This window comes from Macaca mulatta, chromosome 12, assembly GCF_049350105.2.
Source record: "Macaca mulatta isolate MMU2019108-1 chromosome 12, T2T-MMU8v2.0, whole genome shotgun sequence".
Lineage (NCBI taxonomy): Eukaryota > Metazoa > Chordata > Mammalia > Primates > Cercopithecidae > Macaca > Macaca mulatta.
The window spans coordinates 100,843,048-100,861,277 of NC_133417.1; the positions used below are offsets into that span (position 1 = coordinate 100,843,048).

Genomic DNA, 18,230 nt, shown 5'->3' on the forward strand with positions numbered 1-18,230 from the left:
TCTACTTCAACCCTATTCACCTACTCCTAGTTTACTCACAGACTTTCTCTCCAGAAACCATTCAACACTAAGTTAAAACTTAATTCATTTCAAAACATATAAGTTAAGCAAGTACCATAGTGACCATGGTAGAAGTGCTACCATGAGTAGTGTAGTAATATTTTCATTAAAAAATCCAAAGTCTACTGATATTTTTATTCCCATTTTAAAAATCGGTTTATTGATTACCTATATATTTTCTTGCTTGCCTTAATCCAAATATATATTTGTATACTCACACATATGTATACAAATAATTTATATCTCATGAGAAAAGGAAGAAAAATCAAGGAAAAAAAAGCAATAAATTATTATAATTTGGAAAGGAAGTAAATCTCATTGCCAGAATGGTCACTGACATTTTGGGAATGGATCATTTCTAAGGCTGGTCAAACGACCTGAGATTTCAGTAGCAGATCTGAGGTGATCAGTGGGCTCCGCCCAAACCTCATGACGTACCATGACTGCCAGGCAAGAAGCTTCCCCACCAGCACTCAGAATCTGGGGCCTGGCTCTTTGCTCACTCTTCAGCTACCGCCCGTCGACTAGTCTCCAACTTCAGGGGCAAAATGAGTTTCATAAATTAGGAAGCTTTGGGGAAAGCAGTAGATACCTGTCTTTCTGTAGCAGAATACAGAAGGCAATGGACCTTACCTCAAGCAAAGAGTAAGTTTCTCGATCACTTCTCTCCTTTAGTTTGACTTCATCAGCAAAATCATCCATAAAACAGTCTATTAGATTCATTAAGGATCGGACCAAGTTTGCGTCGGAAGTAGGAGATAATTCCTGAAAAGTCAGTAAGAAAAAGTCTAAACAATTTAAATTAGGTACTAGCTAAACTATCCCCAGCTAATATTTATTAAGCTCATTTAATGTTAACCATAGCAATAATTTTAAATTCATACTATCTATGAGTAGGTACTCCTATTACAATTCACTTGGGAGAACTGGATGTTACATTTAGGTAGTGTGCACTCTTTAACTTTTCGTATCGATTCTCAAATTTTAAAAAATTGCTGTTACATATGTAGTTAATTTAAGATATGGATTCCAAGGTATATTAATTTTATAAACAAAAACACTAAAAAAATTTCATAGAAGGCAGTTAATTTGTATAGCTAAAATGCTTAATAAGTAAAATCAATTTTAGAGCATATTTATAAGCCACAGCAATCCTCATAGTAAACTCATTACTATGAAGTACAATTCCAAGGCTTGGAACCCTCAAAAACCTTGCTGGAGTGCTGAAATTGTCATGCACTTTACTTTTCTGCTTGTCACCATGATAGTTTATAAAATAAATGAAATAACGTGTAATGCTCCTAGAACCATGCAGCATATAGCAAGTTCTCATAGGCGTTTGTCTTCTCCCCATGCAGCTCTCTTCCAATTGCCAAAGTCACAGTGTTTGGTGATTAACAAGTAAAAATTAACTCTCTGAAACAGACTCCCTGAAGATTAGAAGCAGGTGACTTCATGTTCAGCTGCCACCCCATTAGAAACATCAGAAATGACAGCTGAGTTTCTAAGTGTGGGACTAAGTATTACTGATGCAACACTAAAATACAAATAGTTATCATTACAAATAAAACAGATAATTATTGCTACATAGTAAATAACAGGCATTCAAAATTTCTTCAAGAGATAACAGAAGTGCACAGTACATTTTAAAAAGCTTGCATTATAAGTTTCATGCTTTCCTATAGAAAGGATGTTTCGGTTATATAGAAAATGTGTTTATTATTTGTATTATCTAAATTCTCTGACAATGCCAGAATAAAAGTCATAAAGGCCCTGAAGCTTATTTTATTATGACCCCAGTTCATACATGTTTAATTGTTTTTGAAACACGATTACTTCATATCTACAACATATTTCAGTTACAGCCAAACTTCTTGAAAGCCGTATGGAAGACACATCACTTCCTTCAGATGTTCTTCCCTCTTTCCTCTCTCTTGTCTAAATCACTGATGTACCTGTGATTCTATCCCTTGCTCTCTTCTTTTTTTCTCTGCAATTTTTCTTTAGGTAATCTATATTAACGTGGTTTTAAACTCCATTTTCCAAATCTGTTCCTTGAGCTAAACTTCTGCTTCAAGACTTTTTGTTATATCTTCAACAGTAAGAGTACTATCAACCCTATTTCCCTACATTTGCTCCTGGGCCAAAGTCATTCTAAAAGACCTTTGGTCAGCATCTCCCAAAGCAGAAATTAAACATTCTTGCTCTGTAATTTCCAGCTGGAGAGAGTTCAACTCTCAGAGGCAGGAGACTCCCATTTCCTTGTCATTTTCCTCCCTTCTACCACCCCCCTCCCCAATTCCCTTCCCCTCCCCAGTGTGTACTGAAAGAAAGAAAAATGAATTTGCCTACTTTAGGACTTCTTTCCAGTCCTTCTACCATGGACTGACTGGCTTATTTTAGGAACTTTGGATAATAAAGACTATTGTAACAATGGAAATTATTTAAAATGCAATAGCCCATCAGAAAAAAGAAAAAACATTTTGACATGGTTATGTGGGCCTTTGAGTTCTCTTTTTTCAGAGAGAGAGAAAAGAGTAGCATCAATATACCTCATTTAAAATATTTTTAGTGAATTGTATGAATTCTAATTTAAATTTTTAACTTAATCAGAAAAATGTTTTGATTTAATATCTCTTAACTGATAATAAAAACAGACATTAAAATTGATATGTAAGTCTAATTTGAGTTTTCCATTTATTTTTTAATCTTAAAATTCTCATTTCTCTTACCTTTGTATGCTTTCTAATAAATTCAATCGAAACAGGGACCATTCTGTCAAATAAGCTCATTATAAATTCCTTTTGAATAACACTGACTGACGCAGGTAACATATTCACCCAAGATAACATCAGTGGTCTCCAGCCTAACATGTGAGGCTCCATGTAAATCATGCCACACCTGGAAACCTGGAAAGCCATAAGTGGTTACCATCAAGGGAATGCTTATAAAATAAATATGATTTGGCACCTCTGTTTCTTACAATCTTCAGCAAAGTCTTGGAGGAAGGGAAAGCTTATAATTATATTATTTCATGATCTCGATTTTTGTGTCTAACTTTACCAAATAGTCCTAAACCAAGAGGAAAACATCCTGACCACTAAATTTGTCAAGGTAAGTCAACAGATGTATCTGTACTTTGAGAATCAAAGATTGCTCTTAAAAGAAATTCTGCTCATATTTTTTGTTTAAAGTCAAAGTTACTAAGCAAATACATGCATTCATAATACCTTATAATTTATAAAAAGATGTCAAAACGGAGAACTTACAGTTGCAGGGGAAGCAACTTCTAAATCCATTGGCTCAAAAATTAGATTCATTTGTGGTGACATTTGAATAATCTCCCCACTCATGAGACATAGCTTCTTGTTGTCATCCAACACAGTGTTCATATTCTCAATCCACACTGCATCTACTGGGCCATCAAAAATTAACCATTTCCTATCTGGAGTCTGTTTCATGCACATGTGAACAGAGGGCAAAAATATAATGATGATAGTATAAGGAAACAGTCCAATATTATTTCAAAATTTTAAAATATAAGTACTAGGATTAATTTCATCATGAAAATGTAAAGGCACTTTTTGAATAAAGATTACTACGTGTGTGTGTGTATGTATGTGCACGCACGCATGTATATAATACGTATCACTAAAGAAGCCTATACTATATATGCCATGGACAAGACAAAAATAAGTCATCTTTCCTTAAGATTCAATCTTTTTCAGTCTCTTCCTTCCTCCCTTGCTTTCTCTTTCTTCTCTTTTCTTTTTCTTTCTTTTTTCCTTTCCTTTCCCTGTCTTTATTTTTTTTTAATTTCTAATTTTAAAAAAAATTTTTCAGGGTCTCACTCTGTTGCCTAGGCTGGAGAGCAGAGTGGCATGATCATGGCTCATTGCAGTTTCTGCCTCCCAGGCTCAAGCAATCCTCCCACCTCAGCTCCCAAATACCAAGGACCACAAGTGCGCACCACCACACCCAGCTAAATTTTGTATTTCTTGTGGGGTTTCACTATGTTGCCCAGGCTGGTCTTGAACTCCTGAGCTCCAACTGCCTTGGTTCCCCAAAGTACTGGGATTACAGGCATGAGCCACTGTACCTGGCCCTTGATCAATGTTTCTGAACTCAAATATATTAACATGTTTTAGAAAGTAATATAAGTAAAAAATATATAAGTGTCAGGAAAAACAAAATTATTCAGATGATCTGACTCTATATAGTATAATGTTTATGCAAGTTAATTGCCCTTGTGTGCTAAACCAAATTTCTTATCCCCTTCACTGAATGAATTCACACACATACATACATGTGTACACACTCCCCTTGGGCTGAACTCTCCCCTGATGGTATAGAAAATTACAACCAATATAACATTCACAGTCCTACAATGATGTAATAAATAGGAAAATATTTACACATTGTCCAGAATATAGTAAATGCTCAACAGATATGAAAGAGTAGCCAGGTATTAGCTAGAGTGTACAAAGATGGATTCTCCTTTTCAGATCCTTATAATTCAAGCTTTTTTGTATACACCAATGATTCCTCTCTTTTCCTTCAGCAAATATGAGTTCAAGTTGAAGTAGTGAAGGATTTGAATCCTTAGCACATTCTCAGTCCCTGCAGCCAACTGTGTTAATCTATAAGACAATGGGTCTCTCTCAGGCTCAAGCCACCCCACACCCACATTCAGAGGCTAGTTCTAGCTGTGTTCAGGAAGGAAGCAAGGAAGAGCCACAGCTTGGTGATCATCTTGAGATCAACTTCCTCTTCTGCTGTGGGCTTCCCATGCCTGTTATGCATCACTTTGAGTAACACTACCGTGCAATGGCGAGACCTTGGGCTTCACAGTCCCAAGGACCTCACTTCTCATTTGACTCTACTGCTTATGAGCTGTGGACTTCAGGTGAAGTACTTAAACTCCCTGAGACTCAGTATTTGTGGGACATAGCTTCCTGAAAAATGTAATGTAAGCTGTAAGTATAAAATAGAGGTATGTCATGATTATTTCTGTGTAAATAATGTAACTGCGTATATTATCTAGTGACTTCATCTCTTACTCTTAGCCAGAGTGCCTCCACTGTGGCAAGAGAGGACCTAAGAAGCCACATCAAGGGTTCCATGCCTCTGTCTCCTTCACCTGTGCCCACAATTTCTTTTATCCTTGAAATTACTATTAACACTTGACTTTGGGCAAGATCTCTGCCGCATGAGAGTCAGTTCTTAACGTCACTCATTGCCTAAGGTCTTTCCAGCAATAAGGGCAGAGCTGAGATTTCACATTTTATCCATTATTACCTGACTCATGAGTCATGCTGTGCTAGGTCCTTAAGTGGGTAGACAGCATCAAGTTTAAAATGTATGGTAGTCAGAAGAAAGAAAACACTTATAAAAAAAATGATTTGATAAACAAATTAAAGGTCCTGAGCCTAGGCCCCTTTTCCTACACTACCAGCTTTAGCAAGCGGTCTCCCATATAATCACACTCTCTGCAGAACCTGCTAAAATATGGCAACCCTGGAGGGTCCCATGCCCACGGAGCCTCCCTCATTGCTAGCACAGCAGTCTGAGATCTAACTACAAGGTGGCAGTGAGGCTGGGGGAGGGGCACCCACCATTGCTGAGGCTTAAGTAGGTAAACAAAGCCTCCAGGAAGCTCGAACTGGGTGGAGCCCACCGCAGCTCAAGGAGGCCTGTCTGTCTCTGTAGACTCCACCTCTGGGTGGAGTCTGACAGCTGTCTGACAGCTTTGAAGAGAGCAGCAGATCTTCCAGCACGGAGGTTGAGATCTGAGAACGGACAGACTGCCTGCTCAAGGGGGTCCCTGACCCCTGAGTAGCCTAACCGGGAGACATCCCCCGTTAGGTGCAGACCAACACCTAATACCTCACACAGCGGGGTACACCCCTGAGACGAAGCTTCCAGAGCAAGAATCAGACAGCAACACTTGCTGTTCAGCAATATTCTATCTTCTGCAGCCTCTATTGCTAATACCCAGGCAAACAGGGTCTGGAGTGGACCTCAAGCAATCTCCAACAGACCTACTGTTAGAAGGAAAACTAACAAACAGAAAGGATACCCACACCAAAACGCCATCAGTACGTCACCAGCATCAAAGACCAAAGGCAGATAAAACCACAAAGATGGGGAAAAAGCAGGGCAGAAAAGCTGGAAATTCAAAAAATCAGAGCACATCTCCCCCTCCAAAGGAACACAGCTCATTGCCAGCAACAGAACAAAGCTGGACGGAGAATGACTTTGACGAGTTGAGAGGAGAAGGCTTCAGTCGATCAAACTTCTCGAGCTAAAGGAACTACGTACCCAGAGCAAAGAAACTAAAAATCTTGAAAAAAGAATGGAAGAATGGATAACTAGAATAATCAATGCAGAGAAGGCCATAAACGAACTGACAGAGATAACCATGACATGAGAAATACGTGACAAATGCACAAGCTTCAGTAACTGACTCGATCAACTGGAAGAAAGAGTATCAATGATTGAAGATCAAATGAATGAAATGAAGCAAGAAGAGAAGTCTAGAGAAAGAAAATGAAAAAGAAATGAACAAAGCCTCCAAGAAATATGGCATTATGTGAAAAGACCAAATCTATATCTGATTGCTGTGCCTGAAAGTGAGGGGGAAAATGGAACCAAGTTGGAAAACACTCTTCAGGATATCATCCAGGAGACCTTCCACAACCTAGTAAGGCAGGCCAACATTCAAATTCAGGAAATACAAAGAATGCCACAAAGATACTCCTCGAGAAGAGCAACTCCAAGACACATAATTGTCAGATTCACCAAAGTTGAAAGGAAGGAAAAATGTTAAGGGCAGCCAGAGAGAAAGGTCGGGTTACCCACAAAGGGAAGCCCATCAGACTAACAGCAGATCTCTCGGCAGAAACTCTACAAGCCAGAAGAGACTGGGGGCCAATATTCAACATTCTTAAAGAAAAGAATTTTCAACCCAGAATTTCATATCCAGCCAAACTAAGCTTCATAAGCGAAGGAGAAATAAAATCCCTTACAGACAAGTAAATGCTTAGAGATTTTGTCACCACCAGGCCGGCCCTACAAGAGCTCCTGAAGGAAGCACTAAACATGGAAAGGAACAACCAGTACCAGCCATTGCAAAAACATGCCAAAATGTAAAGACCATCGATGCTAGGAAGAAACTGCATCAACTAATGAGCAAAATAACCACCTAATATCACAATGACAGGATCAAATTCACACATAACAATATTAACCTTAAGTGTAAATGGACTAAATAGTCCAATTAAAAGACACAGACTGGCAAATTGGATAAAGAGTCAAGACCCATCACTTTGCTGTATTCAGGAGACCCATCTCACTTGCAGAGACATACATAGGCTCAAAATAAAGGGATGGAGGAAGATCTACCAAGCAAATGGAGAACAAAAAAAAAGCAGGGGTTGCAATCCTAGTCTCTGATAAAACGGACTTTAAACCAACAAAGATCAAAAGAGACAAAGGCCATTACATAATGGTAAAGGGATCAATTCAATAGGAAGAGCTTACTGTCCTAAATAAATATGCGCCCAATACAGGAGCACCCAGATTCATAAAGCAAGCCCTTACAGATTTACAAAGAGACTTAGACTCCCATACAATAATAATGGGAGACTTTAACACCCCACTGTTAACATTAGACAGATCAACGAGACAGAAAGTTAACAAGGATATCCAGGAATTGAACTCAACTCTGCACCAAGGGGCCCTAAGACATCTACAGAACTCTCCACCCCAAATCAACAGAATATACATTCTTCTCAGCACCACATCGCACTTATTCCAAAATTGAGCACATAGTTGGAACTAAAGCACTCCTCAGCAAATGTACAAGAACAGAAATTATAACAAACTGTCTCTCAGACCACAGTGCAATCAAACTAGAACTCAGGACTAAGAAAATCAATCAAAACCACTCAACTACATGGAAACTGAACAACCTGCTCCTGAATGACTACTGGGTACATAACAAAATGAAGGCAGAAATAAAGATGTTCTTTGAAACCAATGAGAACAAAGATACAACATACCAGAATCTCTGGGACACATTTAAAGCAGTGTGGAGAGGGAAATTTATAGCACTCAATGCCCACAAGAGAAAGCAGGAAAGATCTAAAATTGACACCCTAACATCACAATTAAAAGAACTAGAGAAGCAAGAGCAAACACATTCAAAAGCTAGCAGAAGGCAAGAAATAACTAAGATCAGAGCAGAACTGAAGGAGATAGAGACACAAAAAATCATCCAAAAAATCAATGAATCCAGGAGTTGGTTTTTTGAAAAGAACAACAAAATTGACAGACCACTAGCAAGACTAATAAAGAAGAAAAGAGAGAAGAATCAAATAGATGCAATAAAAAATGATAAAGGGGATATCACCACCAATCCCACAGAAATACAAACTACCATCAGAGAATACTATAAACACCTCTACACAAATAAACTAGAAAACCTAGAAGAAATGGATAATTTCCTGGACACTTACACTCTCACAAGACTAAACCAGGAAGAAGTTGAATCCCTGAATAGACCAATAGCAGGCTCTGAAATTGAGGAAATAATTCATAGCCTACCAACCAAAAAAAGTCCAGGATCAGACGGATTCACAGCCAAATTCTACCAGAGGTACAAGGAGGAGCTGGTACCATTCCTTCTGAAACTCTTCCCATCAATAGAAAAAGAGGGAATCCTCCCTAACTCATTTTATGAGGCCAGCATCATCCTGATACCAAAGCCTGGCAGAGACACAACAAAAAAAGAGAATTTTAGACCAATATCCCTGATGAACATAGATGCAAAAATCCTCAATAAAATACTGGCAAACTGAATCCGGCAGCACATCTAAAAGCTTATCCACCATGATCAAGTGGGCTTCACCCCTGCGATGCAAGGCTGCTTCAATATATGCAAATCAGTAAACATAATCCATCATATAAACAGAACCAAAGACAAAAACCACATGATTATCTCAATAGATGCAGAAAAGGCCTTTGACAAAATTCAACAGCCCTTCATGCTAAAATTTCTCAATAAATTCGGTATTGATGGAACATATCTCAAAATAATAAGAGCTATTTATGACAAACCCACAGCCAATAGCATACTGAACGGGCAAAACCTGGAAGCATTCCCCTTGAAAACTGGCACAAGACAGGGATGCCCTCTCTCACCACTCCTATTCAACATAGTGTTGGAAGTTCTGGCCAGGGCAATCAGGCAAGAGAAAGAAATAAAGGGTATTCAGTTAGGAAAAGAGGAAGTCAAATTGTCCCTGTTTGCAGATGACATGACCATATATTTAGAAAACCCCATCATCTCAGCCCAAAATCTCCTTAAGCTGGTAAGCAACTTCAGCAAAGTCTCAGGATACAAAATCAATGTGCAAAAATCACAAGCATTCTTATACACCAGTAACAGACAAACAGAGAGCCAAATCATGAATAAACTTCCTCTCACAATTGCTTCAAAGAGAATAAAATACCTAGGAATCCAACTTACAAGGGATGTGAAGGACCTCTTCAAGGAGAACTACAAACTACTGATCAACAAAATAAAAGAGGACACAAACAAATTGAAGAACATACCACGCTCATGGATAGGAAGAATCAATATCGTGAAAATGGCCATACTGCCCAAGGTAATTTATAGATTCAACGCCATTCCCATCAAGCTACCAATGACTTTCTTCACAGAATTGGAAAAAACTGCTTCAAAGTTCATATGGAACCAAAAAAGAGCCCGCATTGCCAAGACGATCCTAAGTCAAAAGAACAAAGCTGGAGGCATCACACTACCTGACTTCAAACTATACTACAAGGCTACAGTAACCAAAACAGCATGGTACTGGTACCAAAACAGAGATATAGACCAATGGAACAGAACAGAGCCCTCAGAAGTAATACCACACATCTACAGCCACCTGATCTTTGAAAAACCTGACAAAAACAAGAAATGGGGAAAGGATTTCCTATTTAATAAATGGTGCTGTGAAAATTGGCTAGCCATAAGTAGAAAGCTGAAACTGGATCCTTTCCTTACTCCTTATACGAAAATTAATTCAAGATGGATAAGAGACTTAAATGTTAGACCTAAAACCATAAAAACCCTAGAAGAAAACCTAGGTAATAGCATTCAGGACACAGGCATGGGCAAGGACATCATGTCTAAAACACCAAAAGCAATGGCAACAAAAGCCAAAATTGACAAATGGGATCTAATTAAACTAAAGAGCTTCTGCACAGCAAAATAAACTACCATCGGAGTGAACAGGCAACCTACAGAATGGGAGAAAATTTTGCAATCTACTCATCTGACAAAGGGGCTAATATCCAGAACCTACAAAGAACTCAAACAAATGTACAAGAAAAAAACAAACAACCCTATCAAAAAGTGGGCAAAGGGTATGAACAGACATTTCTCAAAAGAAGACATTCATACAGCCAACAGACACATGAAAAAATGCTCGTCATCACTGGCCATCAGAGAAATGCAAATCAAAACCACAATGAGATACCATCTCACACCAGTTAGAATGGCAATCACTAAGAAGTCAGGAAACAACAGGTGCTGGAGAGGATGTGGAGAAATAGGAACACTTTTACACTGTTGGTGGGACTATAAACTGGTTCAACCATTGTGGGAAACAGTGTGGTGATTCCTCAAGGAGCTAGAACTAGAAATACCATATGACCCAGCCATCCCATTACTGGGTATATACCCAAAGGATTATAAATCATGCTGCTATAAAGACACATGCACACATATGTTTATTGCAGCACTATTCACAATAGCAAAGACTTGGAATCAACCCAAATGTCCATCAGTGACAGACCGGATTAAGAAAATGTGGCACATATACACCATGGAATACTATGCAGCCATAAAAAAGGATGAGTTTGTGTCCTTTGTAGGGACATGGATGCAGCTGGAAACCATCATTCTCAGCAAACTATCGCAAGAACCGAAAATCAAACACCCAAACACCGCATGTTCTCACTCATAGGTGGGAATTGAACAATGAGATCACTTGGACTCTGGAAGGGGAACATCACACATCAGGGCCTATTATGGGGAGGGGGGAGGGGGGAGGGATTGCATTGGGAGTTATACCTGATGTAAATGACGAGTTGATGGGTGCTGATGAGTTGATGGGTGCAGCACACCAACATGGCACAAGTATACATATGTAACAAACCTGCATGTTGTGCACATGTACCCTAGAACTTAAAGTACAATAAAAAAATAAATAAATAAAATAAAATATGGCAACCAAGTTAACATGCATTGGTCTGTGGATTCTTTTCATGAGAGTGGGCAGCAGAATAAGCCAGGGGTAGGTAAGTGCCCACTCTCCATTCACAGCCAGTGGCAACCGGCATTCCACTTACCTCCTCTGCTTTCCACAAGGCAGTCATTGTCTTCCTAATATGCTAAAGGAAAAGTGTGGGAACTTTAAGACATCATTTTGCAAAGGTGTGCAGTTTCTTCTCTAAGCATTGGTGTGTATCTAACAATTAGCGGGCATGACAATAGCAGCAGCCCAAAGAGTGGGTGAAGGAAGAACATTACTGAAGAGGCAAAAGGATCAAGTCATTCAGATGTTCTCATTTCTAGTTCATCTCACTTCAGAGAAAATAACCAGAAATACTTTGCCCCGTCCTTTTGTTTTTCCTACCTCTCTTCTGTATGCCTCCAGGGCAAAGGAGCTTGGTCTCTGGCATTTTTGTAGGTGCTGACATTTTATTTTTTCACAGAAATACTGCTAGAATATCCAGTACTGTGTTTTAAATAAATATCTTAATTTATATATACAATTAGTTTGCTTGGAAAAAAGAAATTTGTCAGAAATAAATATCTTAACCTTTTAAGATATGCATGTGAAAATGTTAGAACTTACCACTGAAGAAGCAAATGCTCTAAAACTGACAGCAAGGACCCCATCGGACCATTCATGGGACACTAAATCAAACTGTCCGTACAGTTGGCCCATGGTGACAGACTTAGGATTTAAAACAGTTATTTGAACTCTGTTTTCTTCCATTAGCCCCTTAATGAAAAAAAAATCAAACATTTTTTATGCAAAGAATACTGTCTTTATTCATAGAAAACATTATTGTGTATATAGAAAATCCTAAGGAATCTACAAAGAAAGTGTCAGAAGTAAGTAGTGAATTTGACAAGGTTCCAGCATACAAGGTCAATATATAAAATCAATTGTATTATCTACACACAATGCTAATGAACAACTGAAAAATAAAATTTAAAAAACATTCACAATAGTATTTAAAAGCTCACGACATACTTAGGGAGAAATTAGCAAATGTTATGCAAATCTATATTTCCTAAACTACAAAATAGGTTGGCAAATTCTCCTGTAAAGGATAAGATGGTAAATATTATAGGCTTTGCAAGTTTCATATGGTCCGCCACATATTCTTCTATGTTTTTCTTTTTTTTTAATTAACAAATGTTTAAAATGTTAACACTATTCTAAGTTTATTGGCATTCCAAAAAAAGGCTTGGGGCTGAATTTGGCCCATGTACTGTAATTTGCTGACTGCTACAAAACAACCTCTGAGAGAAAATTAAAAGATCTAAATACAGAGAAATAGCTATTTCTTGTGGAGTGAAAAAGTTAAGTTTGATAAATTGTCAATTTTACCCAAAACCCTGAAAGCTGGTCTATGGCATTATAAGAGACATTAATGCCCTTTGGACATAAGCTTTTTTTTTTTTTTTTTTTTTTTTAATTAATTGGCTTTTTAAAAAAAGGCTTACAGAAAAATTCAGCAGAAAGTACAAAGATTCCAGATACTCTCTCCACCACCCAGACACAACAGTTTTCCTTATTATTAACATCCTGAATTGGTGTGGTAAATTGTTACGGCTGATGAATTCATATTAATGTATTACTATTAACTAAAGTCCACAGTTTACACTAAACGTTCACTCTTTGTGTTGCATAATTATACGGGTTTTGCCAAGTGTGTGGTATCATTATCCCCCATTATAGTACCAAACAGAACACTTTAACTCCCCTAAAAATCCTCTGTGCTCCACCTATTGGCAATCATTTATTTTTTATACATAAAAACATAACAAGTTCAACTCTTTCTAACATTGCCTTCTGCCTGGCACTCCCGAGCTTGGGACACAAACTACCAAACGGGGGAAAAAAAAATGGTGAGAATATTAAGCTTTTTTTTTTTCTTTTTCTTTTGAGACAGGCTCTCACTCTGTCACCCAGGCTGGAGTGCAGTGGCGCAATCTCAGCTCACTGCAGCCTCCGCCTCCTGGGCTCAAGTGGTCCTCTCTGAACCTCAGCCTCCTGAGTAGCTGGGACTATACGTGGCACACGTCACCACACCCAGCTAAGTTTTTGGGCTTTTTAAAAGTAGGAACAGGGTTTCACCATTTTATCCAGGCTGGTCTAGAACTCCTGGGCTCAAGTGATCTGCCTGTCTTGGCCTCCCAAAGGGCCAAGATTACAGGAAAGAGCCACCACTCCCAGAAGAATAGTAATCTTCTGGCTCTGTTGCCCAGGCTGGAGTGCAGTGGCACGATCTTAGCCCACTGCAAGCTCCGCCTCCTGGGTTCACGACGTTCTCCTGCCTCAGCCTCCTGAGTAGCTGGGACTACAGGCGCCCGCCACCATGTCCAGCTAATTTTTGTATTTTTAGTAGAGACGGGGTTTCACCGTGTTAGCCAGGATGGTCTCAATCTCCTGACCTTGTGATCCGCCCACCTCAGCCTCCCAAACTGCTGGGATTACAGGCGTGAGCCACTGTGCCTGGCCCAGAATAGTTATCTTAAAACAATAAAACACGTTCAATATCTTTGCTTTCTTTTGTGTACTCAGGAAGGCGATAACAATGTATCTTCCTAAATTAAGAAGTATAGGAAATCTCTATTATCTTCTTAATCAGAACAAAGTTGCTGTCACCAAAGAAAAGTTTTTATCCTAAACGGAGCAAGGCTAGTGTGAAGCTATAGCTTGCTTATGGTGGCTAAGGAAGACTGCCCTATGACATAATCACAATGTCACCCTTAGAATTCCCTGAAAATGAGCCATTTAGACTTTACAAGTGGACCGGAATACATGCTCACATCTTCATCTCCTACTCTGAGCAGTGACCTGTTGGGTTCTTTTGGAGACTTTATTTTATATATGTACACATATAAAAGATCAGTTCCTATGACAATAAAATAACAAAACAGGAAAAATACAAATGAGCAATAAACAAGATAAAGAATGCAGAAGACAAGTAAGAAGTGAAAAACTGGAAGAAAAAACAGAAGGGAAGTAAAGAAACAAAATAGCATGGAAGTGTAAAAGCAGAAGAAACAGATGGCAGGAATAAGTAGCATATCAGTCTGGACAATCAATACAAATGATTTTAAACTTATCTTTGAAAAGATAAAGACCACGGACCTGCAGAAAACAAAAATCAAGCTATTTATTCTCTATAGAAAGTAAATCACAGTGACACCCAAGGATATAATTAATGACATGGGCAAATATACATACAGGGAGAAAGTAGGGGTAGCAATATTGAAATTAGACAAAGTAGATCACAACAAATAACAGAAAAGTAAGTAATTTTATATTGATTGAAGGGGAGACTCCTCAAGTAAAGATACAATCATCACAAATCTCATACAGGATATGAACACTGAAATTTATAAAGTGAAAACTATTTGAAATATCTATAAGGAGAGGTAAACAAAAATACAATATTAGTTGAAGAATTTAAAACAGCCCCATTCCTTCAGTATTTCAAAGTCAATCAAAATGTGATGTGTATAAGAATTCTGAATGAGTCATTATATATGTGTGCATATATGCACACACACACATATTTCAGTTCAATACCACTAGCAGCCAATAACAGAAGCTTGCATTACAAATCTATCTAGAAAATAAAAAAGACTCCTCTGAAAGTAGTACAGGAAAACCTTCAAATTTTTCTGTTTTCAGACTTTTTTTCTACAAGAGACATGTATTACTTTAATAATTTTTTAAAAAAAGAAATAAAAGGTTGAAAGCAAGTTTGCAGCATACCCTTCATATGAACTTCCTATTTGCTTCATTTTACTTTTCTAAAACTTTATTTTCTCTTTGACACATTTTTCTCATGATTTTAAGTTGCCACATTGAAAGCATCTTTTAAAATAATGGTACATTCTGCCTTGCACAAAGTCAATTATAAATAAATGCATTAATAATATACTTACCTTTTCACATATATCATTTAGTGCTCCAGCTAAGACGCGGTATGCACTAGTTTTTCCTCCAAATGGTTCTCCAACAATCATGAAACCATGACGCACAATCATCATTTCATATACTTGAAGAATCTTCTCGGAAAAGAATGTGGTCATTTGCAAATTCATGGAGGCACAGTTGTCTTTGATAGCTGCCAGCAAATCATTATAATCTGGTTTTGGTAATTTTACCCCAGGAAACAAATCCGAAGTAATTCCCTGATGATAGATGATTTCAAGGATTTACATTTTATATTTATATTAAGTACACATATTTTGTATTGATGGAAATAGGGCCATTAGATAATAATAGTGCAACAATTTTTTTAACAGCTTTATAGAGGAATAGTTCACATACATAAACCTGTATTTTTTTCTTTTTTTTTTTTTTAATTTTTAAATTGTGATCCTTACATGTTCGTTTTGCGAACAGTTTTTGTTTTGGTTTCGTTTGTTTGAGACAGGGTCTGGCTCTGTCGCCCAGGCTGGAGTGCAGTGGCACGATCATGGCTCACTGCAGCCTCCACCTCCCACGCTCAAACCACATCCTACGTCAGCCTCCTGGGTAGCTGGGACTATAGGTCGCAGTATTTTAAAGTATAAAATTTCATAAGTAAAACTGTCAAAATAAATAACCAAGATAATTAACATATCCGTCACTCCCCAAAAGTTTCCTGTAATCTTTTGTAATCCTCCTTCCCTCCTCTCCTTGTTGCCTCCTACCCCCATCCCCAGATTGCCACTTATCTGTTTTTGGTTACTATTTTTATTTGCGTTGTCTAGACTTTAACATAAATGAAATTAGACCACATGCATACTACTTTTTCCTTCTGGCTTCTTTCACATGGCACAAATATTTTGAGATTCATACATGTCACAGCAGGTATCAATAGTTTATTCTTTTTTTTTTTTTTTTTTTTTTTTTGCTGAGTGATATTTCATTGCAACAAAGCGCTACAGTTTTTAAATCCATTCACTTATTGACACACATTTTCATTGTTCCAGCTTTAGGCTATTACAAATAAAGTGACTACAAACATTTGTGTATGACTTTGTATGAACAAATGCTTTCATTTCCCTTGGGTGAATACTGAGACATGGAATACCTGAATATGGTGGATAGGTGTTGAACATTTTAAGAAACTGCTTAACTGTTTTCTAAAGTGGTTGTACTATGTCATGTTCCTCCAGTCATGTATGAGTTCCAATATTAGGTATGATCCGTCTTAAATTTTAACATGCTGTGTAGTGATATTTTGTTACGGTTTCAATTTGTGTTTTCCAGTGAGTAACTTCTTTACCTGTGCTTAGGCCAAATGTTTATATTTTTCCTAATCTGCAGCTTGTCTTTCATTTTCTTATGTGTCTTTCAAAGAGCAGTTTTTTTTTTTTTTCCATTTTGTCAATGTATTCTTTTATGGATTGTGTTGTTGGTATTGTACTTAAGTAATCTTTGTCTAACACAAAGTCACAAAGGTTTTCTGCTAGAAATTTTAGAGCTTGAGGTTTTACATTTAGTTTCATGTTATTTTTAAGTTAAAAAGTTGGACTCCTGACTTCTAGTTCAAAAATGGCAGCGTAGAAGCAAGTTGACTTCACTCCTCACCGCCACTTGAGAAACACTGCTTAATAAATATTTGCTGAATGAATATACAACTGCATGACAATACATCTAGTGAGGTATATTTCCATATTCTGAAAATAAACATAGCTTTTACTCCTGGAAAATCTGTACAGTGCACTAGTACTAAACAAATTGAGGGAAAACTTTAGTGAGAAAATCTGAACTCTTTCCTTGTTAATTTGCTCCACAATGTATTTGCATGTCAACTCTAAATACTAAGTAAAGCTCTTTTCAGAATGATGAGACATGCATGGTTGCCATCAGTAGCTAATGACACTGGCCAATACTAGCAACAGCATCTCTTCTCCCCTTCCCCATGACATAACAGTGTCTTCAGTGCTAGGAAAACTGGATAAGTATATGCAGAAGAATGAAACTAGATTCCTGTATCTGGAAATATGTAACATACTGCTAGCTAACTGCCTGAATTCCAAGACAGTGCAAGTTAGTCCAACATCTAACATTTAGGAGGAGCTCACTACCCCTCTGAGTTCTTCTACTTGGTATGGAGAAGAGGAAAAGAATGACACCAAAGGATATTATGAAAACTTTAATCATTATTCTAATACTTCTTCTCAATACTCACAATCTTAAATTATAACAAGATTATTAAGCTTAGTTCTTATCATGAAAAACAATTTCATAAAAGTCATCTCATTCTTTTAAGGAAATTAAGCATATTTATCTATTTTATTTCTTCAGTCATTAGTTGAAAAAACATTTACTATTATTGATACTGTGCTAGGGATTCAGTGGTGTGTTAGACCAATTATTTTTCTTTACGGAGCCTACATTCTAGTGGAATATAAAGCAAATATTTTGTAACTTTCGTGTGCTCATTATTTTCTGCAGTAACAAACTTAAAAATACTATATTAAAATCCCAAGTTGTTGAAAGTTCTCGAAGTGACAAAGCTAGCTAAACACACTTCAAATAAAATATGGAATTATCTATGTTTCTCTGCACTGTGTCATTTTTTTCCATAGTGGGAGCTTCACAACCTTAGACATGTGATAAATACATTATTATAAGAGTTTTGATACATTGGGATAATGAATGTTCTTACCTCAAAGAGTGGTAAATCATGGGATAAAAATTTTGGCAGATTTACATCAATGATAGATCTAAGCAGCAAAATTTCTTCATTTTCATTTGGATATTTCAGCTAAAAAAAAACACACTCATGAGGATATCTGCATCTGCTAACAGCACCCAACCCCTTCGTGTTCACATACACACAAACATACA

The 18,230-nt window shown here is 37.4% G+C and overlaps 1 protein-coding gene across 1 annotated transcript in view; it reads right to left on the reverse strand.

Moving 5' to 3' along the window:
• Positions 1-18,230, reverse strand: part of DNAH7 (dynein axonemal heavy chain 7) — a 340,765-nt gene that overhangs the window by 142,150 nt on the left and 180,385 nt on the right. Inside the window, exons 29-34 of the mRNA XM_015131765.3 lie at positions 18,049-18,147; positions 15,329-15,577; positions 11,991-12,140; positions 3,330-3,512; positions 2,793-2,969; positions 694-825 (exon numbers count right to left, since the gene is read on the reverse strand). Coding sequence (XP_014987251.2) covers positions 694-825; positions 2,793-2,969; positions 3,330-3,512; positions 11,991-12,140; positions 15,329-15,577; positions 18,049-18,147 — 990 coding nt within the window. The remainder of the gene's footprint in view (positions 1-693; positions 826-2,792; positions 2,970-3,329; positions 3,513-11,990; positions 12,141-15,328; positions 15,578-18,048; positions 18,148-18,230) is intronic.